The 12770-nt window shown below is 42.5% G+C and overlaps 1 protein-coding gene across 4 annotated transcripts in view; it reads right to left on the bottom strand.

Annotated features, from left to right (window-relative positions):
• ep400 (E1A binding protein p400) overlaps window positions 1-12561 on the bottom strand; it is a 41512-nt gene extending 28951 nt beyond the window's left edge. For 3 of the 4 annotated variants that reach the window (XM_030059441.1, XM_030059438.1, XM_030059440.1), the window contains exons 1-12: window positions 12388-12561; window positions 9814-11171; window positions 9610-9717; window positions 9385-9469; window positions 6919-7313; window positions 6511-6810; window positions 5771-5956; window positions 3812-3952; window positions 3651-3723; window positions 2589-2626; window positions 1181-1238; window positions 990-1079 (exon numbers count right to left, since the gene is read on the bottom strand). In XM_030059441.1, coding sequence (XP_029915301.1) covers window positions 990-1079; window positions 1181-1238; window positions 2589-2626; window positions 3651-3723; window positions 3812-3952; window positions 5771-5956; window positions 6511-6810; window positions 6919-7313; window positions 9385-9469; window positions 9610-9717; window positions 9814-11136 — 2797 coding nt within the window. In that variant the 5' untranslated portion in view covers window positions 11137-11171; window positions 12388-12561. Of the gene's footprint in view, window positions 1-989; window positions 1080-1180; window positions 1239-2588; window positions 2627-3650; window positions 3724-3811; window positions 3953-5770; window positions 5957-6510; window positions 6811-6918; window positions 7314-9384; window positions 9470-9609; window positions 9718-9813; window positions 11172-12374 lie in introns of all 4 variants that reach the window. The other variant, XM_030059439.1, reaches the window with a different exon arrangement.
• Window positions 12562-12770: the final 209 nt, after the last annotated feature.

Genomic DNA, 12770 nt, shown 5'->3' on the forward strand with positions numbered 1-12770 from the left:
TTGTGGCAAAATATGAAACCGCTCCAGAGTTTTCCGACATGAATCATACAATTTAGGCAGAGTATGTCTATATGAATGAAATATTTCAGGCTAGGCAGGGTGTCCAAAGTAGTCAAAAGTTGTTTGAAACCATCTCTTTCGACCACCTGAATTGGCACAATATCCTCTGCAATTTAATTGGTGACAGCGTTTATTTCTTGTCATCTGTTGCCCTTCTTATCGTAAGGCACTCTTTTGCAGAATGACTCTGCAAAATTTCTGTTGAGTGTGTTTTGTTTTGCTGGTACCTCTGCTGGTCAGTCGTGGTTGACCGCTGACGTGAAATAAGACTAAAATAAGTTATAGAAATAAGTTAGTTCTGGAGCTTTCCGACATAGTCTGCAGATTGGCGTCTTTTCTAAGCCAAACCATCTCCATGTTGGTGAGGATAATCCACATCTAGCAATGAAATCTAACAATGCAAATTCCGAGGCTGGCGGTGTTTGTGTTTTGTCTCCTGATACTGTTTGTTCACTCATTTTCAACTTCTGCCATGCAGACAGCTATGATAGCTTAAGCTTGTTGTTATGCGTGAACGCTGCATGTTCTCAATCAGTAGTCTGTCCTACCTGGCTTGATCATATGTAGTGAATGTGTGCTGACTGTGAAGGTGTGTTTGATTGTTTTTTTGTTTTTTTTTTGCAGAATGAGTGCCATACTCAAATTTGCCATTTTGCACACCGTTAAAACAACAATTAAGATATTTTTGCAGATTATATGTATCACACACCCCACATGACAGGCTATAAAAACAAACAAATAAATAAAAATAATACCTTTATATTCAGTTTATGTAAACATAAATACGTGTGGTTTAGATGGAACTGTACAATTACAAGTGGAGGCCAAGCATGTGAACCCCTTTAGTGTTTTCCTCCTTGGTCCTGCCTCTGTATGTTTATATAAAGACTAAATAAATAAATAAATAAAGCAAGCAAGTAATAATGTACCATCTTTGGCCAGGTCAGCCAACTCTGCCTTGTGGTCTGCTTCATCCTCCATGGTTTCCTGTTCCTCTATAGTACTCTCTTCATCTGGGACTAATAGACAAGACAATCACTCACACAACTGCTCCAGGTTCAAAATCCAGGTTTTACAGGACACATATGAACCCCAGTAGCTCATAGCTAAGGACAAATACCTTCTTCATCAGCCAAAGATGAGGTGAATTTTCTTTTCTTAGCTGAAGTGGTTGGCTCCTGTGAAAAAGAGTATAATAATTTAAAAAATGGATCCAGGACAGAGTACATAATATATAATATGATACACTATATTGCCAAAAGTATTCGCTCGGCTGCCTTCACACACATATGAACATGAGTGACATCCCATTCTTAAACCATAGGATTTAATATGATGTGGGCCCATCCTTTGCAGCTATAACAGCTTCAACTCTTCTAGGAAGGCTTTCCACAAGGTTTAGGAGTGTGTTTATGGGAATTTTTGACCATTCTTCCAGAAGTGCATTTGTGAGGTCAAACACTGATGTTGGACAAGAAGGCCTGGCTCGCAGTCTCCGCTCTAATTCATCCCAAAGGTGTTCTCTCGGGTTGAGGTCAGGACTCTGTGCAGGCCAGTCAAGTTCATCCACACCAAACTCGCTTATTCATGTCTTTATGGACCTTGCTTTGTGCACTGGTGCGCAGTCATGTTGGAACAGGAAGGGCCATCTCCAAACTGTTCCCACAAAGTTGGGAGCATGAAATTGTCCAAAATGTCTTTGTATGCTGAAGCATTAAGAGTTCCTTTCACTGGAACTAAGGGGCCGAGCCCAACGTCCGAAAAACAAGCCCACACCATAATCCCCCCTCCACCAAACTTTACACTTGGCACAATGCAGTCAGATAAGTACCGTTCTCTTGGCAACCACCAAACCCAGACTCGTCCATCAGATTGCCAGACGGAGAAGCGTGACTCGTCACTGCAGAGAACACGTGTCCACTGCTCTAGAGTCCAGTGGCAGTGTGCTTTACACCGCTGCATCCGATGCTTTGCATTGTGCTTGGTGATGTAAGGCTTGGATGCAGCTGCTCGACCATTGAAACCCATTCCATGAAGCTCTCTACGCACTGCTCTTGAGCTAATCTGAAGATCACATGAAGTTTGGAGGTCTGTAGCTATTGACTCTGCAGAAAGTTGGCGTCCTCTGCGCACTATGCGTCTCAGCATCCGCTGACCCCGCTCTGTGATTTTATGTGGCCTACCACTCCGTGGCTGAGTTGCTGTCGTTCCCAATCGCTTCTACTTTGTTATAGTACCACTAACAGTTGATTGTGGAATATTTAGTAGCGAGGAAGTTTCACAACTGGACTTACTGCACAGGTGGCATCCTATTACATTACTATTACAGCACCATGCTGGAATTCACTGAGCTCCTGAGAGCGACCCATTCTGTCCCAAATGTTTGTAGAAGTAGTCTGCATGCCTAGGTGCTTGATTTTATACACCTGTGGTCATGGAAGTGATTGGAACACCTGAATTCAATGATTTGGATAGATGAGCAAATACTTTTGGCAATATAGTGTATATGCTGTCAGTGCAGCACTTACCTCTTTGTCAGGTTTCTCTCCTGGGAAGGGAGCAGATCCTGTAACACAAGAAATTTTAATTTAATGCATATGATATGCACAGTTAACTAATAAAATAAGTCACCCAAGTAAAATAGTGACAGAGAGTGTGCATGTTGAATGCAGGTGTATTTTTTTTTACTCCTTCAAATGTTTTGAGCACTCCTTGAAGAGAAACATAAATGCTCATATATACAGAGCTATTCTGACCTTACTAAACAAAAAGGCATTCAGGCTTATTCATAAAACTCATCAACAGGTTCAACGTGATGCTATGGGATAAAGATAAAATCAGAGTAAGGTGTTTTCTCACTCAACATGAAATACGAGGTTGTTAACCGATTCCTTGCACTCTCATCCCTTTCCTTTTGATCTTTTGCATATTGTTTAATCAATCCATAAACACAGACCATTGCACAAAAATTACCACTTGATGTAGATGGACAGTACATAGTAGAAAATAATTAAAATGAAAGTTAATTTAAATTCTATCAAAAGATATTGATAACCTAACCTTTCATTGTGCCCAGGATGTTACCATTTGAAACAAGTAAAAAAGGTTTAAATATTTCAATATGACTATAACACTGGCTGTGCAATTATTACTGCTCTGACAGCAGTTGTAAAAGCCAGCCTCCTGATAATATGATTCAGCTTACCAGGACCAACACTGCCACTGCACAATTTTGAGATTCTTACCATCTAACCTCTTGAACTATGGAAATTGGCTAAATCTGCCAGAGACAGTTTTCTCTGCCATTCAGACAGATTTATGCAATCCACTGCAGCGGAACATATTGAAAACAAAGTGCTGAATCTGCCTTGTAAAGCCTAATTGACATGTTTGTTGTAACTGGCTGTACTTGGGCAAGAGCAGTGGTAATGTGGCTCTGTGATGGAATTCACCACTCTGTAAAATTTATGAATTAGGTCGTACTCAAAGGTCAAGTTTCAGGAAAGAACTCCACTGTGGTTATTCTTGGTTGTTACCTTTTGCTGCTCAAAATAATTACGACAGAGTTGCAGAGTAGAATGCACCTTTACCTGAAGCTTTCTGTAGGCTGAGCACTTTCAGTCTCTTCTCATAGATTTCAAATTGGAGTTTAATTTCTACAACCTGGAAGAAAAGAACATTTTACTCCAACACACTGCTGTTCATAATAAATGATAGTCATTCTTGCCATTCTTAAAAAACAAACCCATACCTGTTCAATGTTAGACCAGAAGAATTCCACCTCCCGAGCAATTGTGCTAGCAATGTGACGAAGATGAATTTCCTCCTCTTTCTTTGATCTCTCTTCACTTTTCTTCTGTTCTTGATGATAACGGGCACAGGTACGAACAAGCTGGAATGGAGACAAAACAGTTGGGCTTTCAGATAGATCCTAGGGCTGGGCAATAATTCAGTATCCAATATTGTCTGAATTAGGGGTGGGAATGTGTACAAAAAATTCTAAACTATAATTGCATGTACACGTGTATACGTAAAATCCGTCGTCCTCAACAATCGACACAGGCTGCATGTCGAGGGCGACCATTTCTGCGATTACGATGTTAACCCTTTGGTGCATAGCGGTCACAACAGTGGACAGCTGTTTAAAAGTCATTTTCTCCTAAATGCAATGGTTTCTATGGTGGAATTGCATATCAGCTGTTAGAATGCTCTCTGCTGCTCCCCCCCATTGAGGTTTATGCAGAGACTGTCAATTCTTGTTTCTGAAAACATATTAATACTAGTATCATGACATGGTAATACCAGTCCTGCATTCCTTAAAGAAGTATGGAGACTCACAAAAGTGTTCATGCCCTAAGAAGAGTAAAAACACATAAGAAAAAAATCTTGACTCTGGGTTTCATAATTCATGCATCAAAGGGTTAATTGCTTCGCTTCGTGGCTTGTCACATTTTCTGGATATGAAATCCTTCATGCTAGCTTGCTGTTGTCGTCCTCCACTCGCACCTGCACTGACGCCAGGCTCTGTCCCCAGGCTATTGGGGTGTTTCCACCGCAGGTGGTTTACCAGCCTGTGCTGCTACCCTTAAAAGCTAATTCAGTGTGACACAGTGTACACTTGACAGCCAAAACAGTGCTTCTATTTTTGGTTGATGCCATTGCGTGTGAGTCAACTTAAAGTCATGTGATGAAAAAAACAACGTGTATGTGGTTAGTGTTTTTTTTTTTTATTAAACGTTTATGATTGGCTCACCGTGTACACATGTACAGGTCCCACCCCTAGTCTGAAAAGTGATGACACTGAATTGACATGGTGTTACACAAGTCTGTTGTCTAAATTTAAAACAGTTTCATTTGACATTACAACATCCCATTTTGCAAACATACCCCATATTGCCATATATAAAGGATCAATGCTGAAAAAATCTTTATCATTATACTGATACTGATTACAACCATATCACTGAGCTCAGAGAATGTTTTAAATTTTTATAGCGGACAACATCAATTTCTAAATAAAAAACTGTTTCTGTCAAGTTTAAATGGTTAATTTTGCTCTTGAATAGATGAGACAGTTAACTTCTTTATTTACGGACTCAAACTATAAAATACAAATAATAAAAGACGAGCAGGAGTGAAATTGTTTTTCAGTCTTATTTTTTGAAACTAATAATCTTCAAATGAGAATAATGGAATGAAACTACAAAAGAAAGCATCAGTATCAAATGTACTTTTATAACTGAAATATTGTTATAGTTGTTCAGTCACAGCTATTTAAAAGACATGTTTAACTGCAGTGCGAGTGTGCTGAAAGGATGTGTTTTAATCACTTTTTTGGTTCAGCTATTAGAAACTTGCTAGAAACACACACTTGTGGTGTGTGTTTATTAGACAGGAATGCTACCAAATAAGTGAATCTCCATGGACTTCTATATTGAAGTGAGTGAAGACATTTTTTTAATGTAATCTATTGTCATGATGGCAAAAACTACTGTTCTGCATTATTATTAAGGAATGATAAGTCTGTTATGTTAATTATCAAAAGTGAGTTGGTTTTATTGCAAAATGAGGAAAGTTTAAGAGATAATAATTGCTATTGTTTTATCACTCAGCAATGTCATGTAACCAGAAGGCCCTGGTTCAAATTCTGCCCTAACTTACTTTGTTGTTACAGACATATCCTCACACATCATTATCTACTGTCCCGCACCTTCTTGGCAGCAGCCTCTTTCCACCTTCTCTCTTGGGCAAAATCAGCCGCCATCCACTGCATCTCCTCCAACAGGTAGTCCCAGTGAGACTTTGGACGAGAGGCCTCCATGAGCTTAGGCAGCCTACTGGCTGACCATTGGCCTTCCTTCCTCAGCTCAGAGATGCGCTGATGCACCTGGGTCTCCTACAGATTACAGACAAAACAGTACATTTGCAAAACCACTGATTATAAAAAAATAATGCCCTAGTCTGACCATAATCCTGGTAATTGTCAGATAAAAAATGTTGGTTTTACAATTAATTTCTCAACTGTGGAAGTGTATCTGTTCTCCCCTCATCTGTTTGGTTAACTCATTCAGGCACACTGGTAGAGGACGGACGTGACAGGATATAATTACTTTCTTTTTTATGAGCAGAATCTTTATCAGGGTAATTCCAGGTTTCCATTGAATTTGTGACTTTTAATGCCTTTTAATACCAATTTTGAAGAAATAATTGATACAATATGGCAATAAAAATAGTAGCAGAAAAATGCACATCTATGCACTGAGGAAAAGCACCAAGAAACGGCAGGACTTCTACATCCTGTCAAATAGTATTTATGACTCAAACACAAGGTAACATGTAACTGTATTTGGGATGTTTGTAGGACTTCTATATAGATATATCAAACTAAAACATTTTAATTTTCAAGATTTGTTTGTGCATACATTGCTGTGGCTGGGGAAACAAACTCACCAATTTGGCCTGCTCAACCTGTTTATCCTGGGACCCGTCCTGTGAGGACTGCATAGCTGCACTCTGACCAAAGCCTCCAATTTTGACCGCAGATATACCATTGGTCCCAGCCAGTTTGGACTGGGTGCCTGGGTTGATGTTAGAGCCAGGGGGGCGGTGAGGGCTCGCAGTGTGTGGGGATGGAACAGAGTTGGGAGCAGAGAGGGTGGCAGAAGACATGGACGACATGGGTAAAGAGTTGGTCATGATCCTCTGGACAGGCTGGTTTGACTCTGTACCAGGGCGAGCAAGGGCAACCGTCTGTTGAAGAGGAAGAGTGAATAAATCTTAATTTGACAATCAGCAGCATCACATTTTAGACATACATACAGAGGCAAACTTTAACTGCTTGTTTTCCAGGAGACTGACCGCTTGTCCTGACTGCAGCATCGCCTGGGACTGCTGCTGCTGAGCCTGCATCTGCAGGTGAAGGCCAGGCTGCATCTGCTGCTGGAGCTGGGCCTGGAGCTGAGTGTGGGGGTTGACTGGAGCCAGGATGGATCCACTGGCCTGCACCTTCACCTGGGCCTGCAGCTGACCACCTGGATGGACTGTACTCTCCACTAGCTGAGGCTGCTGGGAGAGAGCCATGGGCAAGCCTGGCATGGGGAGGGTACCCTGGGGCAGCCTGCCCGGCAGCTGAGGGGGTGGAGTGTGCAGGCTGGCAGCATTCTGGACTGGTGGCCCTTTGGACGGGTCATATTGTTGCTGGTTCTGCTTCTGTCCTGCAATCTGGACTGCCTGGGGAGTTGGCGGCATCCCGCCTGGGGTACAGTAACCAAATCATAGGACAAACAAAAGGGTGGTATAGAGAGCAAGACAAAGACAGGGGGTAAAAATCAGGTTGTGAGTTAATTTTGTCGTTTTAAAATGCCATGAGATGTTTTGTAAATTACCCTTAAATAGACTAATGAGAGAACCCTTTGAAACAAGCTGAGTCTTTTGAAATTAATATCTGATTAGGAATGAAGTATACTCAATTTATAGAATGACTGTGTTTTAGCTTCAGCTATTACAGCTCCTCAGAACCTTGCCTTATGAACTAGATGTATTGTATGAATCAACAGCAGTGTACTACACCTCCTGCTGATCAAAGAGTGGAAACTAATGAAAATCATACAGCAAAATGATTACAGAGGAAATGAAATCAATGTGATAATCTACATGTCTCTCAAATAAAATACTACTTTGATTAATGCAAAACTAAAACATTGCATTTCAAAATGTTGAGAGAATGTGGTTAAAAACATCAAAAAGTAGTCATGCAATAACAGAGAGGTTTCAGGAGAAGGAAAATAGAAATGTTTCAAAAGAAAATGAATTAAAAATAAACTACTAAAAATAAAAGACAGGGGAAGAAGAAAGGAAAAAAACAGCAGACACTCACAAAAACACCATATGTTCAGCATGCATGAAGCAATGTCATTCTAGCAGTGTCATTCTAACAAAGGCATCTGAATGCCTCTGCTGCAGTGAAGTACAGTACATAGCGACAAAGCACAGAGGTGAGCAGAAAGACACACATGGGGTCTTGCAGACAGCAGGCCTGAGCGGAGCTGTGCACACTAAAGCAGCGCCTGCCTTACCTCCCTGCCCGTCACATCACCTTGCCTAGACGCCATCAACACCTGGCCCTGACACACCCACACCACCACACTCGCAAAAACCTGTGCCGTGAACACAACTCCTCCACATGATTCCCCTCCTACTTAGACTGAGGGAAAGAAGCCAAGTCAGAACAAAATGCCATGAAATAACATGGAGGGAAACCAACAAAATGTGAACATGGACTTGAAAAAGAAAAGGAAACACTCTCGAAGATGTAACACATGAACTTAAGATTGAAATGATTCTGAATCCATGTTGACAATGCAAGGACTGATAACTGGAGAGGGAAAGATGTGAGAAGGAATGACAATGAGAACCCAAAAAGGGGCACGACAAGTGGACTCATAGAATGGGCAAACACGCAAACCCGACTGGAAAGCGAATTTTTGTCCCCCCTCCCGTGTCCCCCCCTTTTCTGTGATCCAAGTCCAAATTGGCTGAAAATCCATCAGCATAGGAAGATCTGTCCAAATAAAGACAGTTGAGAAGAACGGACTTCAGAAAAGAAGAGATGGATAAAGACGGATGATCAATACTGAAAACAAAAAAGTAAAATCAAAAAGACATGGCATCTTCGCATTGAGTGGCTACTCTTCTTCAGACTTGGAATGTCTTCTTCCCCATTTTTCCTGACAGAGAAAGCTGGCGCTGGTAGAGCTAAGCCTGAACTTCCTGTGGCCTGCTGGGAAATCCAGCAGATGGATGAAGATCTGTTTGTTGATGCTGCTTGGAGGTTTTTGTAGACGATGAATGTTGAGATTCAGTTTTTTAAAATCTCCTTCATATGAGGACTGGGATACGTCCAGCAGCATCGAACAGAACACAGAACGGCCTGGTAGTAGCACTCCTACCTTGCGCAGTTGGCATAAGCTGCTGGAGTGGAACGCCAGGTGATCCTAAAGGAGCTACACCAGGATGCTGGAAAATCAGCCCATGGCGACCAACGTCAATCCGGGACCTCTTAGCCTGATCTGGGATTTAAAACACACAATACCCTCATAACGCAAAAAAAAGGACTCGGCACACAGCAATGACCTTCTGTACACCTTACAGGTCACCTCTCCTTCCTCGGGTTAAGACTTCTACACAGAGCGCTAGTAGAGGATGCCAAATATCTAAAAGCAGAAGCAATTAGAAGGGGGAAAAGAAAACAAACAAAAAAAGAAAGCAAACGGGGAGGAAACAAAGCAACATAAGAGACACGGGAGTCTACGATCCTTGCCCTACCTGCTTGCACCATAGCCTGTTGCCTCTTAAAGGCATCCATGTCTCCTGGGTTTGAGATAGTGCCAGCAGCAGCCCCTGCATGACCCTGTAAAACAGCCTCTCAGAAAGTTAGCAAGGGACTTCATATTTCAAAAATCTAAAGGACACCAAACGGAAAAAAATTTATAAAAAACAATGTCAAGGCAGTTCTGTCAAGGACATCCAGACAAGTCTTGCCACTATCACCTGAAACTGCTGCTGGGCAGAGAAAGCTGCAGAAACATTAGGTGGAAGCTGCGTTGCTATGGCAACTGGTGTCACTGCTTGCCCATCCTTTCCAGTGACAACCTTCACCTGAAAGAGGCACAATTTTCATGAAAATAAATGAATATGCAATTATCCAACTTTGAAACTTCTTGATTGCTTGATAAAAGACAGCAAACGCAATACCTCATCATTAATGACCTCAGACTGTTCTTCTTCTTCTTCCTCGTCTTCAAGGTCCAAGTCATTTTGTCTTAAGTAGGTATACAAGGGAACACAGGGCTTCTTCTTAAAAGCCAGGTAGTCCATCATGTTCCCCTGGAGGTGCTGGAGAAAGAAAAGCTCAATGAGATAGTCTTTAAACACCTCCTTCAGGCTCTCCATCTTCTTGGTGTGATGCTCTAAGCACTGTTTCCTCAGCTGGGCAACTTCTGGGTTGGAGGGGGCAATTTCCTCTAACTTCTTGGGTGTCTGCTTCTTCATGGTGCCCACTACCATACTGGTGGGTGTGAGAGGGTTGTTGGGAATCCCTTGTGGAGGATTAGTGAGGGATGGGCTGGAAGGTGGAATGGAGGTGGGTATACTAAATGATGCTGTGGCAGCTGTTCCTACTCCAGTAACAACACCCTGTGGAGTCTTCTCAAATATCATAGGGCGTGCCAGCTGTCCTTGAATGATACTGCTGATTTGTGGAGGTAGGTTGGAAGTGGTGATGTGGCCAGGGCTGCTCAGAGTGGGCAGAGCAGTGCCAGTAGCCACAGGGCTTTGAGGTCCTAGGTGGTGGATGGTGCCTCCAGTTTGTGAGTGGGGCTGAGAGAGCCTGCGTTCCCTCACAGAGCCTGGTGCTCCCGGGGAGGCCAGCTGTACCTGGCCAGGTGTGGCTGGAGCAAGCTGGGCAAGCCCTTCTTGATACACAAAGTGGCTACTTCCAGATGGGCTGCCCAAGCTGATTTGCCGCACCAACATGCCAGCCTCAACAAAACGTGTCGGACTCTGTCCACACACACCCAATGCTGCTGCAGGGGCTCCTGGTCGTGTCACTCCCTGCAGTGGGACTGGACTGTGCTGGGTAGGACTCTGAGGCTGCATGGGCTGGGGTACAGGTGAGGTGACCTGAATGTAGGAGGATGAAGCATGCTCAAACCTCCATTGAGGGGTAGTATGCTGGAACCCGGGGGACGCTGGGTTCTGGATAGGGAGTGGGGTTAGGGTGATCTGCTGGTTGCCAGTCACCATCTGACCCACATTCTGTAAGGTGATGTTCATGTTCTGGCCAGTGACAGGACTGCGACTCATTATTATCTGGTAATTAGGGGACTGGGGGGCTGAAGGGCTGGCTGCAGAGGTAAATGTGGTCACAGGAGATTGGGGGTGGTTAGCTGTAGCTTGCTGCTGAGTAGCTGCCATGGTTGGCTGCTGCTGCTGCTGCTCTTCTGCCTCAGACCCACTGACAGACTTGGATCTCTGGAGTTGCCGTTGCATATTCTGTGATCCACTTCCATGGTGCATTGCGTGACACTGTTACTATGCCTAAGTAAAATAATCTGGAGAGGGAATAACAAAGCAAAACAAAAGAATCACATTATGCACAAGAAACCTCATTCACTTAAATCAATGCGTTTTAAGTATGGGTCAGGACACAAAATGGATCATGGGCCTTTTTCTAATGAGTCCCCTTATAACAGGTGTGCTGTATATCTTAGTGAACTCTGGTCCTTCAAAATCATCAAAACTAATCCAGTTTGGGCCATAGATTCAATTTCTGTTCCTTTTTTTAAAAAATATAAATTCTAACTTGCACAAATACACCTAACCAACTGTAACATTTTCGAAATACACTGGACAGGTGCAAGCACACTGAACAATCAAAATATATTTTGGTACAAGCGTCAGAAAGCACAGTTCACATCTGACAGCTGCCACATCAGATATACTGAATCGCCATAACTGTGTAGAGAAGTCCTCTGTCCGGAACGCGCTCCTTGCATCAGCTGGTGATTGCAAAAAATTAAGGCAGAGGCTATCACCTGTGAATCCAGAACATAGACGTAGCCGCTATACCATCCGGATCCTATATCCGTATTTGCGACTTGCTACACATTTATCTACCATTTCCACATAATTATCCTACGCTACAACGTAAACTTGTACCACGAACGAATATAGATATTATGGCAATACTAATGATTTAGGAATTGATTAACTGTCAGTGACGGTTCGTTCTAATATCTGGAAAACAGCCAACGTCAATTTGCATTTCAAACAAAGGTTAGCCGTGGTACTGTTGTTCAGTGGCTTACAGAAATTTGTTTTGCACGGTTACGATAATCAAATGTCAGTGCTGCAGATATTTATGTACTAATAATACATTATAAACTAAATAAGTCTACAAAGGAGTGCATGTTTCACTGTTCCGACATGAACGTTCATTGTTTGTGAGACGTTACACTTCCAAAGTGTCGTTTCAGGGCGGAACGTTAGTTAGCTACTAGCGGCACAGTCCAACATAAACATTAGCTACTTAGCAGCACTACCGTTTGGCACAGAGAGCAGATGGGGTGACTTAATGATAAATATTAGAAATAGCCAACACGCACTAGACGGGCGCATCTGCAATTTTGCCGTCAGCGCCGTTTCAGCAATTACACAGAGCCTAAGTACGGGACGCGTGCTAGCTAATGCTGTTAGCTTGCTCATGCTAGCAGGCCAGCTGTCGGAAGAATAAATAAATATTATTATCACCTTACCGAGGTTACTTACAGGGAATGAAGCCTCTGTATTCGTTTCATAAATCCTAAGTCATATTTACAAAAACACACGAGCTATAACAAAAGCTATTAGGCGAAAAAATAAAATATCGATATTGCTGGTGACTATTCAATGTTTTGGGCTAATCTCATTCAGAAACATGGCGACGGCGGCAACCTTTCGTGTGACCCGGATGTGCCTGTGTCTGGAGGAAGTGGTAAGATTATTAATATGATGACATCAACAGAGCCCTTCTGATCGATCACGCGGCTACCTGTACCTCTGTTTACATGCCGAATGTCATTTGAACAATTGCATGTGCATCTATTAAAACAGAGACAATGTAATTGATAACATAATGCAGTTAAATTATTTGCGCAGAATAATATCTGTCT

This window comes from Myripristis murdjan, chromosome 9 (genome assembly GCF_902150065.1).
Source record: "Myripristis murdjan chromosome 9, fMyrMur1.1, whole genome shotgun sequence".
NCBI classification, from domain to species: domain Eukaryota; kingdom Metazoa; phylum Chordata; class Actinopteri; order Holocentriformes; family Holocentridae; genus Myripristis; species Myripristis murdjan.